The sequence below is a fragment of the Aulonocara stuartgranti genome (assembly GCF_965226115.1).
Source record: "Aulonocara stuartgranti genome assembly, chromosome: 23".
NCBI classification, from domain to species: domain Eukaryota; kingdom Metazoa; phylum Chordata; class Actinopteri; order Cichliformes; family Cichlidae; genus Aulonocara; species Aulonocara stuartgranti.
In genome coordinates this window covers 2,406,571-2,434,373 of record NC_138958.1, presented here as the reverse complement: position 1 = coordinate 2,434,373, position 27,803 = coordinate 2,406,571, and the positions used below count along the sequence as shown (strand labels likewise).

General features: G+C 41.9%; 2 protein-coding genes across 6 annotated transcripts in view; both read right to left on the bottom strand.

The window, feature by feature from the left end:
- Positions 1–666, bottom strand: part of ttc39a (tetratricopeptide repeat domain 39A) — a 34,557-nt gene extending 33,891 nt beyond the window's left edge. Inside the window, exon 1 of the mRNA XM_082522799.1 lies at positions 451–666. Coding sequence (XP_082378925.1) covers positions 451–503 — 53 coding nt within the window. The 5' untranslated portion in view covers positions 504–666. The remainder of the gene's footprint in view (positions 1–450) is intronic.
- Positions 667–1,746: 1,080 nt separating this feature from the next.
- Positions 1,747–27,560, bottom strand: eps15 (epidermal growth factor receptor pathway substrate 15). Of its 5 annotated transcripts, none has more exons than XM_082525511.1 (25): positions 27,423–27,560; positions 24,658–24,699; positions 24,015–24,104; positions 23,886–23,933; positions 23,695–23,790; positions 23,410–23,472; positions 22,035–22,160; positions 21,756–21,815; positions 21,284–21,544; positions 20,927–21,072; positions 20,137–20,293; positions 17,829–17,911; positions 12,626–12,698; positions 11,147–11,308; positions 10,862–11,059; positions 10,144–10,515; positions 9,768–9,851; positions 9,235–9,397; positions 9,097–9,141; positions 8,549–8,943; positions 7,978–8,047; positions 7,736–7,806; positions 7,166–7,301; positions 6,811–7,016; positions 1,747–3,952 (listed from the first exon to the last, which is right to left on the bottom strand). In XM_082525511.1, the coding sequence occupies exons 1-25, from the start codon at positions 27,447–27,449 to the stop codon at positions 3,812–3,814; spliced, it is 3,315 nt and encodes a 1,104-aa protein (XP_082381637.1). In that variant the 5' UTR covers positions 27,450–27,560; the 3' UTR covers positions 1,747–3,811. The 5 variants fall into 5 exon arrangements, with proteins under 5 accessions (XP_082381637.1, XP_082381640.1, XP_082381639.1 ...); XM_082525514.1 differs by having other exon boundaries at positions 10,892–11,059; XM_082525513.1 differs by having other exon boundaries at positions 21,308–21,544.
- Between the last annotated feature and the right edge of the window lie 243 nt (positions 27,561–27,803).

Genomic DNA, 27,803 nt, shown 5'->3' with positions numbered 1-27,803 from the left:
CATCAGCCTGTTAAATCTGACTTTCACTAACAGTAAAAAGCTCGCGTGGTCCTGACTGACACATCATGAGCGTCAGGTTGACTAACAGGATGCAGAACACAGACTGACACACGTATAATAATAAGAGAGAAGGAACAGACACCAAACATCTCAGGAGGTTTCTTCCGCCTCTTCCTTTATTAACTACAGAGACTCAAACACACACCGGTGGTTTGCGTGGTTTATTAAAGGGTCCTGGAAATCTCGTGTTCACAGGCTCCAGTGTGTGCTAAACAACAATCTCAGCGCGATGACACGATAACCTCAGGCCAGCGCAGTCACATGACGCCTTAGGTTTAAAAAAAAAAGTGCGATTAAATCCCAGCAGCCGGCTTGACTTCGGAGACAGACAAGCACGGACACGGCCAACCAAGACGCGCCGATCTCCGGGAGCTTTTTTCTTCCACTCACCTTTTGCTGTCATGTTTCTTCACGCTTCGCTTCCAGCTGTTCATGAAACTCATTCCACAGCGCGGGAGGACCAGCGGCGACCGGAGAGGTTTACACAGCGGCTCACACTCACGTCACACGGGAGCGAGTGGAAGGGAAAGCGGCTGCTGCGGCTGCTGCTGCTGCTGCGCGTCTTCCTCCTTCCTGACGTGGAAAGGTGCGCTGCTCATCAACGCAATGATGACTTTTATTTAAATGCACAGGAGTGCAGCCGCTCGCCCCGCGGTCCTAAAGCCGTCCTCGTTAGAACGACGCTACAAACAAGGAAGTAAACACAGGCGATAATAATATTCATAAATATGATCTTAAATGCCCAAAATACTAAAAGATATATATTTTTACAAAAAAATATATTTAAGCAAATAATGTTTATTTATTTTTTATTAAAATAATTTTGCTTAAAATGGATAAATGTTACATAGATTTTCTATAAAATTACAGAATTGCTTTGTATAATTTGTTTTAATTACCTAATTAATTTATTTTTATTTATTTGCCCAGCGTGTTTACAGAAATACTTGAAAGGTGACAAAAATGTAAACACGGGTTGTTTATGAGTACTAAAGGTGCTTATGATACTATAATTGTCTTTATAATATATTTACATCTAAATAAAAAAGAAATATCGTGACACTATAGTTAAATACTATAAACGAAATATATGCTCTTGTATTCAGAAATGAGGACATCAGAGGGACATCAGGTTGGGCAGTCTAGAGACTAAATCAATGAGGCTGAGATTATTTTTGGATGAGTAGAGGATGAATCGTGGATATATTGGAAAAGGAAGGTGATTATGGAACTGGCAAGTAGGAGGGAAAGAGGGAGATCCCAGAGAAGATTCGTGGATGTAGAAGGATGGCATGCAGAGGTGACAGAGGATGCTAGGGATAGGATGAGATGGAGACTGATGATCTGCTGTGGTCATCTCGAAAAGTAGCAGCCAAAAGCACGAGGCACTGAATCCAGGTCACCTCCTTTGTTGTAAATCAAAGTGACAACAGGTGCACAGGAGGCAACAACAAGGCAACTTCCAAAAAGGGAATGGTGTTGCAGGTGGAGACCACAGACAATTACGCTCTCGTTATTCCTCCTGACTGACTTCTCTCCAGTTTTGAAGCTCCTCCTGGAGGTTTGCTGTGTCTCCGGGGATCTGGTGCGTCGTACGAGGAGAAACAGGAGGGGCACTATCACGTGTGGATGACAATATATTAAGAAGATGCTCTGGGAAAAAAAAATGCACCAACTGCAAAACTACATATTTTTAATATTTATTCTGTTTCAATTAAATGCATTACATGGCCAAGGCCTTCCAATAATGATTTTTCTTACAAGTTAGGAAGTACAAAATAAAATACAATTAGCCTGAAGCTTAAAAAGCTTTATGGATAAGCCTAGAAACGTACAGTAAGTGGTTCTGGTTTTGAGAAATGTGCAGAATTGTTAAAAATGACAGTAACCTGTTTGAATACATGACAATGAAGCAATGAAACTAGTACAACAAGAGACCTGGAGAGCAGACATGCAGCTGTGCTCTCCCGTATTTACAATAAACTTCATTGTAGGAGAGCGAGAGCTCTCAGTAGGAAGTACTGCATGAGCCACAGACAGTACACTGGTTAGACATGAGAAGAGGAAACTATCTTCTTGCTAAACATTAAAGTAGTAAGAACAGGAAGAGCTGTCCAAAACATTGTGCATTATTTGATAAGAAATGAGCTAAGGTAATGAGAGAGCAGAGGCCTCTCGCACTTCATCGTAGCCTTTCCTCAGCAGAAAACCTTCTGTCACGTTTAGTAAAGCTTTCCTGTGCCGCCGTGTGGCTGTCAACAGGCCCGATAACACAGTGCAATGTGAGCGTGCATCCTCAGCACATCTGAGGTCTTTTGCAAGTTAAATCCCTGCAGATGTCGAGGTGCACGGCCAGAAAATACACCGCTCTAACGAAAAAGTAGAAACACTTAACAACTTTCACCGTGTTTGTGTAAGACTCTGAAATCCAGGGAGTCTCTCAGAGCGCAAAAGACTCCTGGATTAAAAAAAAGAAAAATCGTACAAATGGTAACAAGTGAAGCACCGACTCTGGCACACGTTGAAATGGGACCAAATGTTCACGTGGTAACATGACAACCGCACAGTTGTAGTTATCCACTCAGCATTCAAGCTGCTGAGGAGCCCTTGAGAGTTTCCCTAAAGGAGATCAATCAGGATTAATGATACAGCTAATGATCAGTTAAGGTAGGATCCACGCTTACATTCATCTATGACAACCTTGCGTTTTGTTACATTCTTTCATGTCGGGCCACAATGAATTTAAAAATTTAGACCGATTTAAAGATCCTAAAGTACTTGAGAGAAACTTAGTTTGTATGTTAGAAAAACAGATCGTGTGCTTTCTGCTCTGCATCCTACTGTAGTGTGGCCTAGTTTTTAATGCAAACCAAGTCATAAAATGTGATGGCTGTAGTTTCATTCATTATTACCTCCCCCGACACACACAAATCAGCGCTTTAATGCTCACGACACAGGTGCTACGGTGAGCAAGGTAGGACTGACATTTCAAAGGAAAAGGTAGCTGTGGCAGATTTGTTCCATTTTAGTATAAATCTACACATTGTACACATTTCACATCTTACAGGAGCCGCAACTTCCAGTTAAACACGAAGAAATGTTGAAATATCCTGACCTACTCTAAATGAAGACAAAAAAAATCATCTTCCCTGCATGAGAGTGGGACACGGTCACTCTGTTAGAAAGGGCCTACAGAGTTACAGAACAGAACAAACTGGGAAACAGAATCTCCCCAGTTCACTGTGGTTGCTTCAGAAGTTTAATCGAGAGCCAAAAAAGAAAATTTTGGGAATTCTTGAGTTCTAGAAAATTAGCACGTCTATTAAAATCTCATCACAAAGAGAGCTGAGATTTAATGAAATGTAGCGAGTTTGTTTAGTGGTTTCGAGCGCGCGCTACAATAAATTACATTCTGGGGACTTAACGCAGCGCTTGCTGCCTAGATTTTAAATGAAGGCAAAACGACATTAACACTAGAACAAGTTTTCTCTTGCATCTTCGTTCTAAAAAGGGGGAAAGAAAAAGAAAAAACGTTACGCTCCTCTATCAAAACCACGGAGACCAACAGAGCATGGACAGTCGGGGGGTTGAACGAGTTAGAGATGAGTTTTGAGTCTCTTCATGGGGTCAGCAGGTGATGCTGAATCAGTCCTGTACAATCCCCACTTTGCTTTGGTGCTTTCTGGGCCGGGCCGGGCCAAGCTGTGCCGTGCCGTGCCGAGCCAGACCGGTAGAGGGGAACGGGGCCTCCTCAGGAGAGTTCAGACTTGCTGAGAGCGATGGCCAGCTCCAGGTCTTCTTGCTCCTGCTGGGTGAGCCTGGCGAGTCGCTCCTTTTCCTCTCGCTCGCTCTCGCGCTTTGCCCACTCTATCATGTCTTCCTCGGTTGGATACTGCTCCATGAAAACAGAGGAAACAAAGAAACATACGCACACAATGGATGCAGTTTTGAAACTTTGAAAACCCACCAGCAGCAGACCTTTTTCCTTCAAAGTGGACACTTTGACTGATTTGTAATCACCATTTATGTGCCAGAAACCAAAGACAGTGAGTCAGGACGCACAATTGTAGGGTGCTAAAAAAAAAAAAAAAATCATGTATTGGAGTCTAAATTTGTAGCTCTGTGCCCATTCTGAGAAAGGTGCATCGCAATGAGGTCTAAAAGAAATCCAGACTTTTGCAGACCTCCCAAACAAATTACAAAAAAAGAAGAAAGAACAGGAAAGGCGATTGAAATTGATTTCCCTTTATCCAAATGAAAACAGTCCTCCCTCCAACATATATACCCTTGCAAAGTTCCTGCAGCCACGTGATCAGGGCAAAAGCAGGGACTGCGATGCTAGAAAAGCCTGAAGACAAACAGGCACAGCTGTAGGACCACAATCACATGCACTGAAAGCTCCACGGTCACAAAAAGAGTAGGAAGGAAACACAGTCCACTGGTTAAATTGGTTAATCATTGCAGACTGTGTAAATATGTTCATTATTCTTAACGAATGACAGACAGAAGCAACAGAGGTCATCCCACGTGCATCCAGCCATGCAAAGGAGAGTCTCCTAGCAACTGTTTTAGAGCCGATAATAACAGGTCACGGTATGAAGAGCATGCACGAGAAGACGTGTACAGAATGTGATGGATCTGACAGAGAACATGCACTTATCAGTTTGCAGACAACATCCCGCCAATTCTCTTAAATATGAATGAAATCAAACATAAATAAGATACATGGAAAGAGAAATGGTGCTTTTTATTCCACAGCTTTAAGAAAAAAACTTCAGTCTTCTTATTTGTTTTTCATGTTAAGATACTTTAAAGGATCATTACAGAGTTTTACATGTTTTAGTTCATTTACTTGACAGCGCACCGCACTGTAGCTTCTCAGAAATGTGATTTCCTGGTTTCTTTGTATCCGTTTGTCTCGCCGGGTAACAAATATACACACAGAGCAACCTGTGGCCAAATGAACCTTCCTTGATATGAATCTATAATGATTAATAATGCACCTAACTTTATTACTGTTGTGCCCATGTGGTAATTTATGTAATTCGCTGAATTACAGTCTCTGTTTGCAGTGGCACTTTAATGCAGAAGTTACAGAGCTGACAAGCAGCAGAGGGGTTTTTATGGGCTGGGAAATCATCCTAAATGCAACACATGGTGTGGGAAGTTATCAACAGTAAGCTGAAGCATAGTCCAAACCTCTGATAAATGAACTGAACGTGTAAAACACTTGATCCTTTAAACTCAGGGGTTTACAGGTGGTGATGTCATGGATGCACATAGAAGCCGGAGATGGTGGCCTTGATTCAACACTTTATTAAACAGAGGTGTAAAGAAACACAGAGAGAATACAGTCAATCTGCTTCTCCACAACACACTGCTGACCACACGAGGGCTCGGACACAAACTGATGAATGAATGGATGGATGAACAGAGGAAAGCCTGTATAAATAAACAGCAGCAGAGTAAAGGGGAAAGGAAACTTTGATGATTCGAGAAACGGTGGAGGCACTGGTGTAAGTCAACGAGAGTCAAAGACACAGTTAGTGCATGCAGGTCGGCGACTGACAGGTACATGCGAGGGTGCTCGCGTGACAGGAGAGGATCAACAGTGTTCTGATGTGATGCAACTTCACAGGTCATTTCCATGCAGCATTAAAAAGGGTTGAACTAATAGAACTACTCTGACCACCATGACCCGAAGATTAACCCACACAATCATCTTCCTCTTGGTTTCTTTTATTTATATTATTATAGATATATTAATTTTGGAAGCACATTAATGAACGAGAGGAAAAAGAAACCCCTCCACCATTCTTTGGGTTCAAGTTTTCACAGCAGCCTGCACTGATTTAATGTTTCGAGGCGACGTTAGGTGTTTATCCCAAATCAGTGATGTTATAAAACAGCAACTTACTGAAAAAAGTTTGAGGTATAAAGAGTATGAATGCAGTACTCTGCAGCTCATGAGTCAAGGTCAACTGATGCCACTATGCCCCATGGGTGGGGAAAATTTCCCTGAGACAAATTTAGTGTTAAAAGAAGAATAAAAACTCAGATAATTACATCAGTAATTATAGAGACTCTAAACTTGCACAGGAAGTAATGTCAATGTGACAAAGTTGGGATGGCTAATAAAAAGCCAAATACAAGCAGCCTGTCATCTCTCCATTCACTGCCAAACATTCTGGTTTATATAGAATATATAATAAGAATATATAAATGCATCTATAATTTCTATGCATTTCCTCACAAAGTAAGAGTGCATCTTCAGTCATAGAGTTATATGAGGTGGAATCTCATTATGAATCCATAATAGAGCGGGTGAAAAGAAATGTTTACAGGGTTAGACAGCATTGTATTATTAACAATAGTCTGACATATACACAAGCAGCAGAAATGCAAAAGAAACCAAAAAAACCCAAAACAAAAATACAAGATTTACAAGATTTTATTGTTTTAACTGGGAGAAGCGTATGAATCACGTAACATTACGAGCCTGTGCTACCGTGTGACGCTTTAATAAGCTGGTTAGTTCACTTTAAGGCTCGTCACTGGCAGTGGATGGAGTGATTTCAAGAGCTGGCCTGATTTGTTCGGGGTTGTATCCTTATTGAGTAACTACATGTTGGTTTACAAGGAGGGGGAAAAAAAAAAAACAAAAAACAAAGAGCGAGAGAGAGAGAGAAGAGGGTGTGGCTATTGACATTCAGGTGGAGGTGAGGGAGATGGGGAGAGGGAGTTGCTCACTTTGTCAAAGCTGGCAAATCCATCAGCTTCCCGTGCGTTGCGGCGAGGAGGGGAGGAGGGGGCGAAGGGGTCGGCTAAAGGATCCTTTGCAGGCAGGGAGGAGGAGGAGGAAGAGGAGGAGAAGTCTCCTGAAGTCTGTGGCATGAAGTTTCCTCGTCGATGGAAGGAGTCGGAGGACTCCGTTCGATTGATGGATGATTTCTTACCTGACAGGGCACAGACGGGCAGACTCAGCAAAGGCAGGTTTTATTTCATGAACACTGTTGGCACATCCCCAGACGTGTGATAGCTACACTGTTCCAACCGAACAGAGCTACAGGCACTTTTTGTTTTCTGGATAACAGGATCAACTGACCTGGAGGTGGAGGAGGAGGTCTGGTAGGCGTACCCGTTTTTGGCGGCAGGGCTGGGGGCACATCAGAGCTGGCAGGTTGGCTCTCTTCCTGGAAGAGGTTCCTGCTGTCGACTCCAAACTGCTCAGCACCATTTGACTGGAATGAAAAGGTCCAACCAAATCAAATATATCGATTACATAAGCAGGAAGGTGCATGAATTTACTTAAGAACAGCACAGAGGATGTGCGTCATCACTCGCAAGCTCTGTTGCACATCAGTAAAACCCCGATAAATAAAGGTACAGGTACTGTGGTGTAAACAGCAAGTGTGAAATTAGTGTTTCCACACCGAGTTCACAAGAGCTCTCTGCACAGTAGCTCAAGGCTGCAGAAGGCTGCAGGATTTACTACTATGCAGAGACAGAGGCATTTTTGTGCATATAGATTCCTTTCCATGCATACACGGGGCTTTTTATAGTTGCAAATATAAACCAAAACTAACATAAGACTGGATAATTATTTATTATATATGATGTATATACGATGCACGAAACAACGTGACAGAGGATATATTAAAAATCTGGAAATTACCTTTGCCAAAGCACTGAAATCTGCAAAGCCTCCTCCAAATGACTCATTACCAAACACAGCAGCAAACGGATCTGAAACATCAATGAAAAACCACCGAGTGCATGAAATCAGCAGCACTTCAATGCCTCATCCAGCATCTTATTAACAGAAAAGCACATTTTACTTTATTTATTTTTCATTATTTTCTTATTTGCTGCTATGAGTTCTGTCCCCAGTGGGTGGTGCCATGCCACAAGCTGTACCTGCATCTGAGGAGGCACTGACCGCGGTACCACCGGGAGCAAAAGGGTCATTGGATGCTGCGGTGTCCTTCTGAACACAAACAAACACATCAGACGTTTTTATAATCCAGCCTGCGTGGACAAACACGCTCACCTGTAACGTGATTTCCTACAACTAGAGCATGTACATCAAACAAAAACGTAGCAGTTCCTCTTTTGGCCACCAGTATTTTAACTCTTTCTGAGCCAATAAGGGAAGAAAACTAACGTATTCTATAAGCAGAGGGCTAAGATCCAAACTTTGGGACTCATTGCTATAAATTAGTTTCTGCTTCCTCTTAACAATTTACATGTCAGCGATATTAACACATTTCGATGCATTTAAACTATTATACAGAATATTTTATATAAAGTATATATAATAAAGTGGATGATAAGCGTTCAGACGTACACGCTTGGTGCTTCTAAAATTACTGCAAACCTTTAGAATGGTAATAAAACATCTGGGACAAATAATTATATTCCTTAAAATACTGTCACAAAAATCTTACTCAACACACTGTAAACAGGTTTTATTAGCGGGTCTACTCACCACGGCCAGATCAGAGCTCGGCGGGGAGCTGCTAAAAGGATCCTTGTCTCCATCTTGAGAACCAAACGGGTCTGCCTCCTTTGTGCTGGTCATTTTGCCTCCAAACGGGTCTGAATCAGCTGTGTTGTTCCCTTTAGAGCTGAACGGATCGTTGGATGCTGCCGCTGGATTGGTGGATTTGGAGGCGAAAGGATCCGGACCCGCTGGTACGGCTGCTGTATCGTTCACCTTGGCTGCAAAGAGGTCTGGCTCCGGCACGCCAGAAGTGGTACCGAAGGGGTCGGCTGAAGCAGAGAAAGGGTCCTCTGAGGAAAACGGGGTGCTGGAGGTTTGTGTGAAGAAAGTGTCTGCAGCAAAGGGGTCTGAGCCTTTGAATGGATCTCCTCCAAAAGGATCTGATTTAACATAAACAGCAGGAGAAACATAATGAATAATATGACCCACTCGTCAGATTTGACATACATATATATATATATATATATATATATAAATAAAACAATGCTGTGCTTGTGTGAGATTTATTGCTCATTAAATACTTTGAGCAGCACCTCCAACATCTGCTTTTCCAAAAGGATCTTCTTTGAAAGGATCGTCTACAAAGGAAAACACACCATCAGTCTGCCAGCGTTCATCAAGCATTAAAAAAACTCTTTTTTCCATCTTGATTTTTCACGATGAGGTCTTACGATCGGTAAAAGGGTCTGAATGGAAGAAATCCATCTCAGGCAGGGAGGGAGGGCTGCCCTGTGGTGGCAAGGAGCGAGGGCCAGGCTGAGGCGGAGAGGGGGAGCTGGTTGTTTCTGTCGGCTCTGCAGGCTCCTGTTTGCTCTCTGGCTCTGGTGATGCAACCTGTCGCAGAGAGGCACGGCGCTCTGAGCATTACAGTGAATCATGCATTGTGGTTATGGAGGGGGAGGGGTTTTAACACCCATCTGATGATTTAACACAACTATCAGGTTACATCTTTGCTGTCTGCTGTCAGTCTATGCACTTGTCTGGCACGCTGCATGTCCAACATCTCATATCTGTTTCTGGTACAAACAGCTTTTCACAGACAACATTTCAAAGAAATGTGGGTAAAACAAACATCGCAAATGTCACACTTGATGACAATGAAAACAAATACTAATGATAAAAATCAAGAAGAAGAACAGAAGAATACAAGGAGTCACAAAGATGCTGTTTATTGGTTTCCATGGGTATCCTTGAATAAGTTTACCTTCGGTGGGGTCTCCTTAGGTGACTCCTTTGCATCTTCTGTAACCTCAGAGGAGACACCAGGCGCAGGGCTGCTGCGTTCCTGCTTAGAGAACAGACGCACAACTTAAAAGGACAGCATCTGATGTTTTTTTGATAAAAGCTTTGAGTTAAAGCGACGGAGTAGCTCATCTGGTTATTGTAATGTGTAGGTTGCATGTTTTTGTTGTCGCTGGACAGTTTCCTTTGAGACTCACTTTGATTTTTTTGAGATTATCTGTGATGTTTTCCACAAGAACACGGCACAGTTGTAGCATGCATTAGGCTTTACAGCTGTGTCTGTCCACATTTAAAACTACTGTAAGAGTGCTTCTTATTATTATTCATGTAGTTTTTACCCTAACATTGCTCTCCCAGGGCTTGGCAAGGCTCGACAGACTGTACATATCAGTGTAGAGATCATCCAAGGCATCATGTTTCTGCTTTTCATCTTCCCCAGCTTTTGGACTCTCTTCGTCCTTCTCCTCTTCCTTTTCTTTCTCATTCACGCCACCTCTCTCCTCTGAATCTGAATGCTCTTCCACTCTCAGTTCTTTAAGGTCCTCCTGGAAGAGGTCCCTCTGGAAGAGGTCCCCATGGTGGAGCTCTGCAGCGGGGCCTGCTGATCCATTGACCATGACAGGAGAGCTGTCCTCAAGGGCTCTCTTCCAGCTGAGCTGAGCAGTCACCGATCGCTCCTCCACCTGAAGGTCGTTCAGTTTCTGTTGGACCTACGTGCCAGAAGAATAATTTTTTAAAAAAATGACACGATTAAAGAGCAGAGACAACACTTAAACACAGATATGATGAATTCTGTAGCCAGTGTACACAGAAAGTACAGCATTAGGAACACACTGGTGGAGCCACAGCAGTGTTGCTCCATCTGTCCACACAGAAATTCTGGAAGTGCTCAGTATAATCACTGCAGCTATTATTCATGCGTTTGGGTATGTAACAGTTGTGCAGCCTGCTGATTACAGTCGGAAAATAACATTTCCATCAGCTGCGTAGGTGCCAGAAAATGAAAAAATTTTTCTCTGCAGACATGCTGTACGAAACCAGGGAAGAGCTTTTAACCTGTGCAACTTGTGTGAAAGAGTCACGCACAGACTCCTGAAGAGGAGTGAGCTGCTCCTGGGCAGCCTGGACCTTCTCCTGAAGTTTCCGGCTCTCCTCCTGCAGAGCCAAAAGCTCCTCTCGGGCCTGGACCAGCTCCTCCTCATACTGACATATCCTTTGTTCCTGCTCCTCGTGCTCTGACTGCAGAGATGAGATCTGAAAGGAAAGTAACCAGAATTCGAGGTAATTACACAGCTCCTCAAAAGGTTACCAAAAAAAAAAAAGAAGAAGGAGGCAACTTACAAGTTGGGTCTCCTGGTTGGTCTGCTGTCGAATGTGAGTGAGCTGCTCCTCCAGGGAGGCCTTCTGTTGGTCCAGCTCATCTAAAGCATCTTGAACCTTCTGACGCTGAGTCTGAAGTTGCTGCAATACTTCGGTTTCCTTTGCCACCTCATCTTGAAGGTCCTGTGGACATAAAGTCAAAGGGGGGAGGGAGGGAGATTCAATAACAGAGAGGAAGTGAGCAACAAAGAGACTTTGGAAAACAACCTTTAAAGTTACTGATTTTTGGAAAGATAATAGTAATAATAATAAGATAATAAACTTTATTAATCAGGGAAATGTAACTGTTACATCAGCTCAACAGAATAAAACAAGAGAAATGTGGTAAAATAAAAGATTAAAAAGATACATTCACATAAAATGTAAGTAGATGGTTTTATGAAGAAGGTGAGAAAAGAATAGAGAAGAAAAACTGGTGAAACCAAGTGAAGGTAAAGGATTTTAAGAAATAATGCTGTGTTACAGTGTTACAGAGTAACCACATTTCTAGTCTAAATACTAACTTTTAATACCATTCCTGAAAAAGCTCAATCGGCTGTTATATGTCAGCTTGCCGGAGGGAGAAAGGCTGACGTCACAGTGTGGAATTATTTTCGTTTACAGGCTGCAGATCGTTTTGCAGCTCAGTGAGTCAGTGAGATCGTTAACATCCTTTCAGCAGCGGCTGTCGCTGAAAGGACAACGGCAGCTTTTAATCTCTATACTAATATCAGAAACAACACAAAGTGCTTTAACAACAACATGTTAAGGCAGAATAGATTATGGAAATAAAAGCTTGTGCTTTGCATGTATTTCTCTTTATTAAAATTCCCATGTTGGAAAATTTGTATTTCCTTGATTCTTAGAAAATCACTTCCTGTTTTGAGGCTGGCTTTCCAGGGTTTGATTTCAAAGGTGGTACGACTGCCACAAAACCCATTCTTAACCTCTGGGGAATGCTTGGGTATGTGCAGTATACCACGTCCAGGAAGAAACTCAGACAATATAAATAACCAGAAGCACTCGCACATAAGTACAATCGAGTGCAGCTACAAAATTCAGCTACATCAGCTCCTTCGATACCACCCTCGCACTCAGACTCATTCCTAAAGAACTCTGCAGCCTCGCCCCTTTAAGCCAAACAGCTCCCAAAATAGAGCCCAGACGAGGCAGATCAGCCTCTTCCTCTCTTCCTCTTCCTCTCCGAGTATCATTAACTGCATTTCTGAACAAGCGTCTCAGACTGCAAATCAAATGTGTTATTGATCTTCTCCTCCAGAACATTCAGCCCCATAAAAGTGAGCTTACCAACCTGCATTTGTTTTGCTTGTTTGTTGGTTTTTAAAGGGAAAACAGACAGAAATGCACACGTGCGTTTAATGCATATTAACTGTGCTCCAGCAAGAGTTTTTGTAAACCAGTGATTTAGAATACAGGTAAAATCTCACAAAGAGACCTCACCTGCACTTCGGTGCTGCGCTGTCGGATGGCCTCCTCCTTCTCCTTGATCTCCTCCTCCACAGAGCTCTTCTCCCTGGGGTTGCAGCAAAGGAGACAGGTGTATTTAACCACCAAGGAGAGCACCAGCCCACCAAGCCCAAGCCAGCTCTCTAGTGAGCATGCTTTACCCGGCCCCTGAACCACCACCAGCTCCTCTCCCTCGGCCACCATGATGTTCTCCTCGACTCCCAACTTTACAGAAGAGAAAGCAGCATCAAGTCCTGCAGCGAGAGCAGGTGTGTGTGAGCGCTGCGCTGTGGGCGACTGCGAGGATAAGTGTCGGAGAAAGCGAGCACGTACTTGCTCAGTCAAACGCGTGGGAGAAAGAGCGAGAAGCAGATGGCTGCTTCGGGGATGGAGGGAGAAAGAGAGGAGGAGGGACGAGTGATGATCTGCCAACCTCCAACATCTATCATCTGAGCCGTCCGTGTGCTCATCCTCTCTACGCTTTTTCAAGCATGCAGCAAGAGGGAAAGAAGAGACGGGTGGGGTAGAAAGGAAGCGTCATAACTTGTGCACAAAAGATACTTCAACTACCTTTAAAGGAATCCTGTGCTTGTGTTGAGTGCTGTGGTAAGGTGTTATATAAACCATTAGACACAAAAAAAGGGCCTCGCTGACATTTAACTCTGTTATTGAATATAAACGATTACTCTAAGGGATTTTATGCTAGTATTTTCAGCTCAAAGGAAAACTGAGAACAATTACCAGAAACGGGAAATAAAGAGGAAGCACATACAGAGGTAAAGAAAAGATCCTGATTGGTAGGGCTGTGCGATATGACCAAAACCTCATCTCCCGATATAAAACATCTATCGTCCGATAACGATATAAATCACAAAAATGTAACATTTTCTGTAAATTCTGTGAATCTCGGGCAGCTCGACTTGCGTGAAGTGTTTCCAGCTGCGCGTCGTGTAGCTGGAGTCGAGTGTTTTAACCGATGCTGAAACGATGCATTTTTAGACATAAGTTGTAACGGCGCCGTTTTCTTTGTGAGTATTTATTACACGGCGTGCTGCTGGCGGCTCTTTTTACTTCTCATCCATAAATAATCTGCATCTTTCACGTGATTCAGTTTATTTTGAAAAGTCTCAACAGGATCTTGAGCTTTATTGTGAAAGTTTTATGTGGAACATAAACAAGCGGACGCGCGATGGCGTTACCGTCGTTGTTGCTAACGACAACGCATAAAAACAGGCGCTTGTCCGTCTGTAGTGTGGTTATATTAAATATAAGAGAAAGAGAGAACTTTAATAAATTAATAATAACTCCAGTGACATCAGAACCATGAACAAAATATTGCTGTAAACAGTTTATTTTGCGACACCACGAAACAAACGATAGCGTAAAATGAAACGATAGAGGTTTTTATATCGTCATCAGATATATCGTTACATCGAACAGCCCTACTGATTGGTGTTTTTACTTAAACATGTTTTTCAGTAAGTATTTCTGCTCACTTGTTCTCTTACATTTGTTTTTGGTTCAGTATTTTTCACACAACCTTAACAAAACTAACATTTTAATATTGTTGTGTGAAGACACAAAAGAAATTATGCCTCAGTTTAACTTATTAAAAAACTATTCTATCGCTCGCCACACAACAAACACACAACTCCCCTGATAATCTACGAGCTGCAAATGCAAAGGGAACCGTTCCCAACTTCTACTCACCCATCAGCATCATCGTCATCATCACTGCCAACCTCCTTATCCTGAACAGAAGGCTGCTGCCCCATTCTGAAGCAGCAAAGACGCTTCATCTTTCCAAACTCTTATTAAATAAAATCTGTCCGCAGGTGATTTCTAACTCAGTTTCCATCCTTCTTACTTCAAACAGCTGTCGTCTAGTGTGTGTGAGAGTCTATGTGTGTTTATTGGAAGGCAGAGGTAGGAGAAAAGGCCACTTTCTCACTTCTCCCTCTCAGTTTTCACGAAAAGGGAAGCTACGTTCTGTGAAGTATGGAAATGAAATCCATTACTATGACAACTGCTCAAACCAAGACTCCATGTGCAAAGCATGCATGCAAATGTGCAGCTGCTGCAGCTTTTACTTAAAGGTACATCTGGCATTTAAGATCATGTGAAGTAAAAAGGCAAAAGAAGGTAAAAACATAAAGTCTGGAATCAGGTCGTGTCTCAGGATCTCTACTAAGTCAAGGTTATGACTTTCAGAAAAACGAATCACCTTGTTTTTGAACCGTTCTTTTTGCTTTGATCACAAAGGCAAACCTCAGGTTATGCACTGCTGCCCTCACATGGCCCTGTGTCGTTATCATTTTAAATCTATTGTTTTCTGAAATGTTGCGAGGCCTGCAGACCCTGACGTACCAATGTTCCCGCCAACATGCTTCACTGTGCGAAGGTTTCGGTATTTTTATTTATTTACAATTTTTCCATTTTTGCCAAAGAGTTCAACTACTGTTGTCACATCTACAGTTGTGGTCAAAAGTTTACATACACTTGTAAACAATGTAACATAATGGCTCTACCGAGTGTCCCGTTATTTCTAAAACTCTGATTTTCCTCTGATAGAGTGATTGGAACAGATACTTCTTTGTCACAAAAAACATTCATGAAGTTTGGTTCTTTAATGACTCTATTATGGGTTAACAGAAAAAAGTGATCACATCTGCTGGGTCAAAAATATACATACAGCAACATGAATTAGCAATTTTGGTGACTTAGAAAGTTGTCAGTGAACTGAGCTTCATAGCATGGCCTCTTAACTTCTTGTGAGTGATTATGAGTGACGACAGCTGGTGACTTCTCTTAGACCAGTTAAATAGGGCTCATTGGATACAAACGCCCACAAATGCTACAATGGGAAAGTCAAAGGAGCTCAGCATGGATCTGAAAAAGTGAATTATTGACTTGAACAAGTCAGGAAAGTCACTTGGGGCCATTTCATAGCAGCTGCATGTCCCAAGAGCAACAGTGCAAACAATTGTTTGTAAGTATAAAGTGCATGGCACTGTTTCGTCACTGCCAAGATCAGGAAGAGAACGCAAGCTATCACCTGCTGCTGAGAGAAAATTGGTCAGGAGGGTAAAGAGTCAACCAAGAATCACCAAAAGGCAGATCTGCCAAGAATTAGAAGCTGCTGGAACACAGGTGTCATTGTCCACAGTTAAACGTGTTTTGCGTCTCCATGGACTGAGAGGCTGCCGTGCAAGAAGGAAGCCCTTGCTCCAAAAGCGGCACCTTAAGGCTCGACTGAAGTTTGCTGCTGATCACATGGACAAAGATAAGACCTTCTGGAGGAAAGTTCTGTGGTCAGACTAAACAAAAATCGAGCTTTTTGGCCACAATGCCCAGCGATATGTTTGGAGGAGAAAAGGTGAGGCCTTTGACCCCAAGAACACCATGCCTACAATAAAGCATGGTGGTGGGAGTATTATGCTGTGGGGCTGTTTTGCTGCCAATGGAACTGGTGCTTTACAGAGAGTAAATGGGACAATGAAGAAGGAGGATTACCTTCACATTCTTCAATATAGCCTAAAATCATCAGCATGAAGGTTGGGTCTTGGGCGCAGTTGGGTGTTCCAACAGGACAATGACCCCAAACACACATCAAAAGTGGTAAAGAAATGGCTAAATCAGGCTAGAATAAGGGTTTTAGAATGGCCTTCCCAAAGTCCTGACTTAAACCCCATTGAAAACACGTGGACAATGCTGAAGAAACAAGTCCATGTCAGAAAGCCATCAAATTTAACTGAACTGCACTAATTCTGTCAAGAGGAGTGGTCAAAGATTCCACCAGAAGCTTGTGGATGGCTACCAAAAGCGCCTAATTGAAGTGAAAATGGCTAAGGGACATGTAACCAAATATTAGCACTGCTGTATGTATATTTTTGAACCAGCAGATGTGATCACTTTTTTCTGTTAACCCATAATAAAGTCATTAAAGAACCAAACTTCATGAATGTTTTTTGTGACAAAGAAGTATCTGTTCCAATCACTCTATCAGAGAAAAATCAGAGTTTTAGAAATAACGGGACACTCGGTAGAGCCATTATATTATACTGTTTACAAGTGTATGTAAACTTTTGACCACAACTGTACATAGAAATCTGTCCTCTTCTCAGTGATCTCTGGGTTTTATTTGTGTCTTTCCATTCACACCATTTTAACTTGTGCATTTCTTACTGTGGAGACAAAGACTTTAACAGGTGACTGGTGCAGATGTTATGTTGCTCCCCTGGGTTTTTTAACCTCCGTCACGACTAAAGGTTTTGCTCTCGGTGCACTCGCCTCACCACGCCCACTCCAAGGTTGACTGACAACACTCCCATCACATTTTTCTCTACACTGCTTATTGTAACGTGATTGCCTACAAGGTCTTTGGAAATTATTTTGTAGCCTTTCTAGGCTTCGTGGGTCTCTTTGAAGCTTCTTTTAAGATCCCATAAAAGTTGTTATAATGAGGTTTGTTCACATCAACCAAACTTAAAAGATGTGATTTAACCATTTGAATCAGGTGTGTTGGATCAAGGACACATCCAACACCTGCAGGTTCCCCCTCTGCTTCATCGGACTTAAAGTGGCTTTGGGACTTAGTAGCGCTGAGGTTCCCTCTGCACTCTGAGTGACCGCAGAGTCTTCAGCCAAGTGCTATTATTGTGTGTCATTATTTCTGTTGTGTTTGATTATGATTACTACTTAGATGACATTCAGACAATGCAGATAATCAGTGCAGAAATCCCATTAATCCCAAACAGTTTACACCCTCTCCAGGGGCGGATCTAGAGAGATTTTCTTAGGGTGGTATGGGAATCAAATAGAGTGGCCATCTCTTTACACGTGCAGGTGTTACATTCTGTTATATATATAGTTAAAATACATCAAATGGAGTAAGTTCTTACTGGCTTTCAGTTCAGACCCTTTCCACCTCTTGTCTTTTTAACCATCTGCTGCTGCAGTAACACAAGTGTTTATTATTTTTACTGGAACTTTGGCTGTGCTCAAAGAAGTGCGAGTGTGTCCCTCCTGCATACCTGAACCAGCAGAGGCTCACAAACACCCAGCTTGAACCCTTCATCTTTAGGCCAACAATATAAACCACCAATGAAATCATCTCCACCGCCATCACTCTGTTAATAACATGTAGGTGTTTGCCTTTTTTTTTTTTTCTTCTTTAAATGTGAGGAGAAATGATTACCTTTGTAGTTCAACAATCTCGTTACTCAGTGAGTCCAGCTCCTTGATGGCAGAGAAGTCGGCTGCTAGGTTAGCTGCATTGTTCTGGTGAGGACAGGAAAACTCAATATCACCAATAAGAAAGAAACACCCACATTACTGATATGCAGATGAAAGTACTAGAGACCAGCGACTCATTACAACTCTTAGCACAAAAGACAGTCACAGCATAAATAAACAAATGAACTACACTAACGGCTTTTCATCAAGTCATCTACTGTTAGAGGCTCAACAGGCAGGACTTGGGGAACAGCGGTTTTAAAAGCAGCCTAGCTGATACCACTTAAACTATACTACTGAGAATTTAAAAAATCTAAAACGTCTTCAAAGCCTTGATAAAAACACACAACCACAGAAACAGATACAGCGATAAGAGTGCATCTCAAAAACTAAAAACAGTAACCTTTGTTTCTCGTCAGCTTCCGTCAAAAGCACAAGGGCAAATGGAAACTAAATATCAAATTCAAATATTTAGGATAAAACTACGTCAGATAAGAAAAGAGGCAACCTGTTGAGAGTTATGAGATGCACTAGACTGTTTCTGATGAATCGCACTCACTCAGGATTGTGTCAGTGCACGTGAAATGGATGAAATGCAAAAATGCAAAAAGATGAGGTAAAGCAAAACTGCTGCAGAGAGAGGAAATAAGAAACACACACAGCTGCAAGCTTAACAGGAAAAATACACAACACACACACGCGCACGCACAAACACACCAAGAGAAAAATACATCACTGAAAGCCACAATTAAGACAAGCAACATAATTTATATCTAACAGTGCTGATGCAATGGAAAATTATAATAAGTCACTGCTGTAAACAGATGGTGAAAACTGCAACCAGAGTCTGTTTTAAGCTATAAAAAAGACAGCTGCTCCAATTCACTATCAATCAGTCTCATTATTAAGGATCTTTCAGCGTCCATGAGATCAGTTTTTGTGCGTTTTTAATTCTTGAATTGCAAGCGATTGCTGGGTTCTTAAAATCAAACCAAACACTAATATTTGGTGATTTAAATATCTGATATATCGGCTGATTTAGAAACTTGTTTTATCATCACAGAAAGCTGTAGATAGCTCGTTTATGCTCAGATCAGCGAGTTGTTGTTTGTTTGCGGTGTTGCCAAACAACCACCGCATTCTTCTTCCTGCTAAGGTCATCAGATCAGAGGCTGCTGGTGGCCCCACGCGCTCAATTTAAAACTCGTGGCGATCGGGCCTTTCAGGCAGCGGCAGCACGGCTGTGGAATTCTCTCCCACTGGTTTCACGCTGTACAGAGTCCACTGGTTCTTTTAAAAAGCAGCTGAAGGCATTTTTATACAGGCAAGCTTTTAATTAATTTGTTGTATTTTACTGTTTTACATTGTTATTTGTTGTATTTCCATTCTTTTCATTTTTCATTTTCTTTGTTGTAAAGCACTTTGTGATTTTTATCTGCGTAAAGCGCTAAATACATAAATTTTACTTACTTACAAAAGGGAAATTACAGAGTGCCCTCTGGTGGACAAACTATGCAACATCAACATTCATAACACAGTTGAAGGGTGTTGCTCTCATCTTTAGCTTACTTACTACTAGGGCTGCACGATTTTGCATAAAATGAGAATCACGATTTTTTGGCTTAGAATTGAGGTCACGATTCTCTCACGATTTTCTTTTCCAGTATAAATATTTATTGCACTTATTAACTGCACATCAACTTCGTAACAGTTGAGACTGAACATAAAAACAATAAATAAACATTTAAACAACAAATGTCTCACGTCGTCGTCGTCTTTTTATTTATTTATTTTAAATCGTTGTCATTTGGAAATGAGATCGCACATAAGTATGAATCGAGATCGCGATTTTCTAACGATTAATTGTGCAGCCCTACTTACTACATTTTCATTTATTGGCTGTTTTATCTAGAAACCGATATATGAGGAAAATGGCTAGTATCAGGCCGTTATTAATATAATAACAAATAAAATAGTAACAGCCTGGAAGCATTTATTTGTAAATCCTAGGTGACTTCCTTCTCGAGTTACTGCATTCACAAGATTTTCAGGAAACTTGACCTCTGGCCTTCGTTTTTAATAGTAGCCTTACAGTATCAATAAGAAAATGCTACATCATCTCGTTCTCAAGTTATTGTGTTCATTAACTGGATGTTCGTGCCGATTACCCGTCTGGCCCGTGTGGTGATGAACCTTTTACTGCTGAGGGGTAAAAAGGACCCAAACATCACTAATAATTATTCACAACTCGAGTGTTGAGAGCGACTCACCTGTTTGATGTTTTGTCTGTCAGACGGAGGAATCATCTCTGGGGACAGATTTTGTGGAGGGTCTAAGCCTTTGGTCAGTTTCAGATTAATTAGATAAAGCGCCAATGCGAACTGCTCTCGCGTCAGTTTCCCTATGTCTCCAATGTCACAGAGCTCCCTGAGGGGAAAGAAAAAAACAAAAGTACACAGGTTACATAAGACAGTAACGATTTATACTTCAGGCAGTGCCTATTTTTGATGGCCAGGCTAATCATTATGTGAGGGAAACCAATACACACAGAAGCTAATCAGCCACATGAAGATAAAAATCCATAATAAGATCATCTGCTGGTCGTGTGCATGAACACATAGTGCACTGCTGCATTTTGCAACATTCAATTATAGCTGAAACTAGAATATGTTTTTACATTTCACTTATTATAAATAAAGTGTAAAAATGAATGTTTCACAGATGTTTTATGAACATTGTATCTTTTCTAACCATCTATGCTATTGTTAAAACACATAAGCACCTTATTTTCCAACACTATTATTTCTCTCTAGTGTAAAATAACTATTTATCTACTTCTTATGACACGTCTCTCTGCAAATCATCCTTTGTAGCACTTCATGGAGTTTCTTCCTCCTTTTTCCTTCGTTTGTGTGAACAGAAGAGCAAAGTGCACAGGATGCCTTATGTTGCACAAATTGCAAAGCTCTCTGAGGTAAACACGTAAAACAGAGTAACTGATTCTTTGAGTAGAAGCTGGACAGAGGAGTCAAAGGAGGAGATTTTAGTGACGGTACTTACCAAACCCGTGCGAGTGTAGCGGAGGGCAGCCCGGTCTTGAGGAATATATCTCTGACTTCAGGGCCAGACACCAAGCCATCCATGTCGGCGTCCGTCTTGTTGAACAGCTCGTCGAATTTCGCCTTCTCTGCTGGCGATACTACCCACTGTACAGAGAGAGAAAACAAACTTAACCACACTCCTCGCCACCGCGGGAACATTCAGAACAACTTACAGCAACGAGAGATTCACAAACCTTCGCACTTCCTCTAGTCTTTTTCTTTTGAAAAACACACTGAACTAGCCAGTTTGAAATCATCGTAACTGTTGATGTACCAGTGTAGTAGTAAAATAATACTTCTCAGGCACTGCACTCACAGGAGAGGTGGAGCCTGTACTCACAGGGGCAGCTGCTGGTGCTGGGACAGGGGCAGGAGCTGGGGTGGGTTTAGGAGGGTGGGGCATAGTCTTAGAGCCAGCGTGGGAGGAGCGACTGTCTTTGACAGAGGGGGGCGAGGGTAACAGGGGCATCACGGGAGGCACCGAAGGTTTTTTCCTCTTGGAGGGTGGCACCAGGGGAGGCGGTAGGGACATGGGAACAGGCTCCCCCTCTAGAGCTCTGTACACCAGATACATAGCCTGGGAAAGGGCAACAAAGTAATGAGAAATGATTACCCAGCATCCTGCAGTTCAGTCTTCACACTTCCTCCTCATGTCTTGGATCTTTTCGATTCAGAACTATAGAAATAATTTAAGATCCTATGACTCAGTACACAGTTGAACAACCTAAAGTGAAACCAGTTGTGAACAAATACTAAAACCTTATTTGTAATATTAACTCGAGTCTTACCACAGAAAACTCATCTCTGTCCAACATGCCGTCTCTGTCTATGTCACTGAGCTCCCACACCTTCAACACACAGAGATATTATTGATGAGCATCAGTCATCACAAAACTGCAAAATAACAAGTGCCACACCGCCAACTCGCTACAGACTCTCACTTTCTTTTGACGCTTTAAATCTTCCGTATTAAGCTCCAGTGTTACTGTATGGTGTGGTTTCTATTCATTTTTCACTAAAGCAAAAACTTGAAACTAACATCAAAGAGTCCTGTTTGAGAATCATACCCTGCCCAGGATGTCCACCGGCAATTTGGAGTTAAGCAGGACGGGCTTGACCTTCTCTCCCGACAGCATCCCTCCTACTGGGCCAAGACTGTCAAAGATGGAATCGAACTTCATCTTCTCCTCAGGCTGGAAGAAAAATAAAACAGCTGCACGATGAAAATCACTCTAATGGAGGCATAGACTGATGTGCAGCTTAGGCTGGTCAGATAAGGTCAGTCTTATACACCTGTCCAAGTCAACAAACATTCAAAGCCACCACGTCTGTACGTGGGAACGTTCTGCAAACACAGCTTTGCTTTGATGAAAAACATCCCGTAATTCTTAGTCTTTAATTTCCTTTTAAACTTCAGTGGCTTTTTCTTCCCCATTTTCATTGCTTGTAAATCTAATTTTGCAAGCTGCATATTGGCTTCATTAAAGCATGTTGTGAATCTTGTATGTAAAAAGAGCTCTTTTCCTCCTCTTTTCTCAGCTGCTCCCTTTAGGGGTCGCCACAGAGGCCCGACATCCCAGCCTGTCCCTAACATCCTCCTGTGTCACACCAACCAGTCTGCACATCCTCCTCTTTGTGGTCTGCCTCATTTCCTCCTGCCTGGCAGCTCCATATTTGACATCCTTTGTCCAGTATTTCCACTATCCCTCCTCTGCACATGTCTACATCGTCTCAGCCTTGCTTCTCTTAACCACTCTTAAAGCCTGAACCACGGAATAATTCAGAGGTTTCTTTTTTAAACTTGAGTTTTTATTTAACCTTCTGAGATTGTTTTAAACTAAATATCAATGTGAGGGGTTTTTTTTGTTTTTTGTTTTTTTTGTTTTGTTTTTTTATTAGTGTCATTTATGTTACATCCAACATTTTGGTGCAATTTATTGGCCACAGTTTTTTGTTTTTAAACAAAACCATTTTGGGGCGTTAGGCTTAAAAAACCCATCACACTGTTGATGAAAAGGGTTTTACAAACTCGTGTATCAAATATGATAAACTTGGTGTTACAAAGTCACATTGTCTCCGAACCCTTTGACCCGATCTGTCCGTTTGACTCAAATTATGTCGCTGATAATGAAAATCTGAGCATCTTCAAACAATATAAACAGACTCAAGACGCTAACCAGCATCTCAGCAGCAGAGAAATGTTGGCCTTCAGCTGCACATAGAGAAAAAAGAAGATCATTTTGGTACTTCTGATTCATGCTTATTAACAAGTAGCACTGGGATTGCAGAACTATACATACTGCTTAAATGATCACAACGAAAAAATATGATGCTTCTCTTAAGGTAACAAAAAAGGAGATAAAACTAGGAAAACATGAGAATTAAAAAAAACAATCACAACTATATTTAGACAAAAAGATAGCACGTTGGAGCGCGCCTCACCTTGACAACCCAGGGAAGGTCAGCAGCCCCTCCTCCTGCTAACAGTGGGCTGCTGCTGTCATGCTGGAGATGAGCACAAATATTTTTCTATTTCAGTGTTTGCATTAAAAATACATTAAAGAATATTTTTAAAAGCCAAGACCAAATACTAACAGTTAAAGTTGTTTGTAGTGAAACAAGCACCTGTGAATATACCACAGATCTACTGTATTGGACTTCAAATAACCAGCAGTGACTTTAATAGCAGGCACAGTGTGGATTTATAGCACACAGGAGCAGACTTACAAATTTCGGGGGAGGAACAGCCACATTAAGACTCTTGAGCGCCACCTCCAGGCCATTCTGAGCACAAGCCACCAGCCGCAGGGCTATGAAGAATTGCTGAGGGCAGAAGAAGAAGAGTGACGTAAGCCTGGTGATGATGAACACATTTCTGAAGGAGTTCACTTTGGAGCTACTTGACAGTGTGCTGGTACCTGCTTGTTGAGTGCTCCCTTTCGTTCAGAGTCTGCCAAATCCCAGATCTAAGGAGACATTTACAGATAAAACATCTGTTAGCATCGATGAGAACATTAAAGCTAACAGAGAGCTGCGTCTCCACTCACCTTCCCAAGGACCAGGTCAGCCAGACCTGACCTCTTTAGGAACAGAGCTGCATCAGCTGCTGCCACTCGCCCGCTGCCAGTCAGATCAACCTACACACACACACACACACACACACACACAGACACACACACACACATTAAAGCTTATCTCATCTTAGAAACTATCAGTATAACAAGCTAAAATGCTAACAAAGACAAAACTCTTAGCTTCGAAAAAAGATGGGGAACAACTGAAAACCATGAAAATCGGCTTTGGAGCCTCTGAGTCATTTAAATCAATGCTGGTAATAAACCAAAGACATTTTCTCAGCAGTCTATTGGCTTAGTCGTCTTTCATGAGGCTCAAAAGGAGTGCTGCTGACATGTTGGGCAAAGGGAAACATTATTAATTCATTGAGGTACTTCCTTTATTGGACACAGGCACTGAAACTGATAAAGAGAAGTGAGATCACTGCTCGCTGCAAGACAGCAGTATAAATGCAGGTTTAGTTTGTGTGCTGAAACTACAAAAACCACATCCTCTCATTGGAAGATTTTATTTTTTTTGATTATCTCCATCTCCATCCAGAGCCATTTAAAGCCAAACTATGCAGGAGTTATATGCACACACACTGTAACCCATGGGAAAGATACAATGGCATACCTGACGATAGTATTTGTCATAGATGGGGTTTCCACTGGAGAGCTGTTTAAGGAGAAAGAGAAGTATAAAAATTTAAAACAGTCATTTTTACCTAAATTCAAAAATGTTCCTTATAACAATCTAACACTAATCGTTCAAATGATTTTTCAAAGTTAGCTCTGAAATAACCAACAAGAGTTTGACATCCACTGAGCCAGTTAAAGAGCTGCTTGTTATAAGTATAGCCACTGGCCAAATGTGTTAAAAACAACTAAAAATTACTTTAATGACTCATTTAGTAGAACGTTTTACCATTAAAGAAGCCACAGTGTGACTGCAAAACCAAAAAGTTTATAATGGCTGTGTTACAGGTGGGATAACAAATAAAGACAAAAACAATACAGCATCTATGACAATGAGTAGCAACAAGGTGCAGCAGTTTTCATCATTAATAAGTCAGCTGCTTATAATTACAATAAATCCAACTTTTACTCTTAACAAATGCCTGAAAAAAGCGATTTCTTAAACTTTCCTACTTCCTGCCATATAAGCACATCAAATATTGTGTAATTTTGCTTAGAAAAATCCGTATTTATGCAGCATTGTTAATAATTACCACAGTCTCCCCCCAATAAAATGAGGCAGTTATTTTGTCTTTTTGAGTTGAAATAAAACATGTCTGAAAATGCTGACGCACCTGAGCTGTATATCTGGTCAAAAACAAGCCACAACCTAAATATATTCAATTAATACAAAGAGAAACTGTTTAAATGTCACTGAGGCTGAGAAAATATCGCTTTTCCAAACAGCTGTTTCATTGAAAAGCTACTCTGCATTTCCTCGTAAAGATCTATACAAATACTCTGGAGAATGGATGGATGACTCAGAATACACCAGAAGGTTTATGCTGAGTTGCATGCACAGAGAGTGATAACTTTTGTGATAACTTCAGGATGCAGGCTACATTTCCTGGGGCCCCTTGGTCAGCTTTAGGCATTTACAACAAGGCGTCACTCCAAAGGCAACAGTTAGTCTGGCCTTCTGTCATGTCCTCCCTAAACACCCCTCTTTCCTCTGTTAAGAAAAATGTCTACCGTTGGACTAAAGAGGAAATAAAGCAGTGCTTCCTTATTTGTGTAACTGAAACTGACAACTGGTTGTTTGGTTTCAAATTGGCAGGTGCAAGAAAGCGAGGAAAGGGATGGACAGTAATTGTTTCAAGTGTGAATCAACCAGGGAGTGGCTGGTCAATGGAGGCTAAGGCTTTCAGACACATGTGAGATTACTCTCTACTGTAAAACAGACTTAGACCTGACACAGAAAACAACTCACGCACACAAAAAGCAAAGTTATCAGTCAGCTTTTTCACCCACCAGTTTACAGTGAAATAACTGTTGACACACACATATCTTTCTCTAGTCAATGCAACTTTTTTCTTTTCCCCTATGACACACAATAGTGTGCCTGGGACTGTTGGCGTCTGTAACACTGTGGTCTTTGTACTGGTGACTTTAATTGAGCACTGAAAAAACACCCCTCAATCATCCCCCAGCTAGCCCATACAAAACTGCAGCAGATAGCCAGAAACATCAGGGCGCAGGAGCTGGCGGGACAGGCTAGACTGTTCTAGAGATTATAACCACCCATGGTAATAAAGCACACTGATGTCACTATCAACACCAAACATGAGGCGAGTTTGGGGATTATCGGGCATCTGACAGGAACACTTGCAACAAGCACTGGTGCCTGACAGGCCAATGAACTCCCACAGCTCCCAGATAAACACAGGTTTTAAGCCATTTGAGAGACAAGGATCTCAAAGCTGCTCCTGGCAGGCAACTCTTGTCTGTTGCTGGAGGTAACGGCAGCTCAGGTAACAAGTCCACAACTGAAAGCTGCTAATTTAACCTGCCCGTAGCCTCCTAAACAACACAAACACATTCTGACGCTACATTATTTAGAACTTAATTTAGCTAGCAGCAACTGTGCAACCGTTTACCACAGTAGAGGTGGCTAGTTGCTTGTACAATTCACTTCCTCTTGCTAGTTACAACATAACAGCTAACGATATGAGGAGTTTTCTCTATTAACTAATTGTTAACAGCAGCAGCTAACAGGGTAACTGTTAACGCTGTCCACTTTTGAAAGGTCACAGGGGGGAAAGACACCAAGCCAATCACCGAAGCATGTTTACTTCTAATAATAGCAATAACAAGGCAGCCTATTCAGTCTAACCATGTAACAAAGCTACATACGAGGCAAGGAAATCCAACACATAGGCTACAAGCTTTACTGTATATAGCTTGGGTGCTTTATCAGAGAAAAACAATGTTAGCAGAGGCTGAAGTAGCAGAAATGTGACAGTAGAGCCACAGCAGAGCCACACATGGGCAGCCCAACACCCAAATAGCCTGCAGCAAACCGGGGCAGCACTAAACACGATTAGAAAACACCCGAAAGGAAACGAAGACGAGTAGCGCTAGCTTACACGGTTTATCTCAACTTTGATAAAGCGACTCTAAAGCAGCCCAACACTGGTCACAAACTAGCTGTTAGCTAGCAGGCTAGCTAGCTAGCTACGCCCTTACGCAGTCCCCAAAGAGATTAGGAAGAAACTTTTCCCAGTCACAGCAGGGCTAAACTTCCAAAAGAGGAACCAGAATCAAAGAAAGCCCGCGATTCTTTCAGCCAGACTTAACCGACGCTGCCGAAACATCTCCGAGCGTAACAGGCAGAGGGCAGAAAGCGTTTGCTGTCGTTATATTTGAGTTGTAAGACAGTGTTACCTGAGTAAGAGACAGACTGGAAGCCATAGTGTTTCTGTTTCCCACCGCTTCCAAGCTGCGCTGACGACAGGCAGCGGTAGAGGCCGCTGAAAACCCTGAAGCCAGACCTCAGGGACCGACCATCCCTCCGTCGCTGCGAGGAGGTGCACAAATAACAAAAGCCAATGGATGCAGAGATAAATAACAGATAAATAACAAATAAAGACTTGAAACACCCACTCTATGAATTTCTTTACTTTTAGTTGCGTCATTTTGCTATCGGCAATTCATTTTTCTATGGGTCGTTCTAAAATATATTTTAAATGTCTAATATATAAGGCATTTAAAAATATATAGATAAATAGAATATCCACTACGACCAAACACATTTTTATTTAAGTT

Excerpts from the sequence above, each read along its gene's own strand:
- eps15 (XM_082525511.1), bottom strand. The coding sequence starts at position 27,449 with ATGGCTTCCAGTCTGTCTCTTACTCAG. Across the intron at positions 23,934-24,014 it reads CTGACCTGGTCCTTGGGAAG|ATCTGGGATTTGGCAGACTC; the intron begins GTGAGTGGAGAC and ends ATGTCTCCTTAG. Across the intron at positions 7,017-7,165 it reads ACCTCCTCCTCCACCTCCAG|GTAAGAAATCATCCATCAAT; the intron begins GTCAGTTGATCC and ends GTGCCCTGTCAG.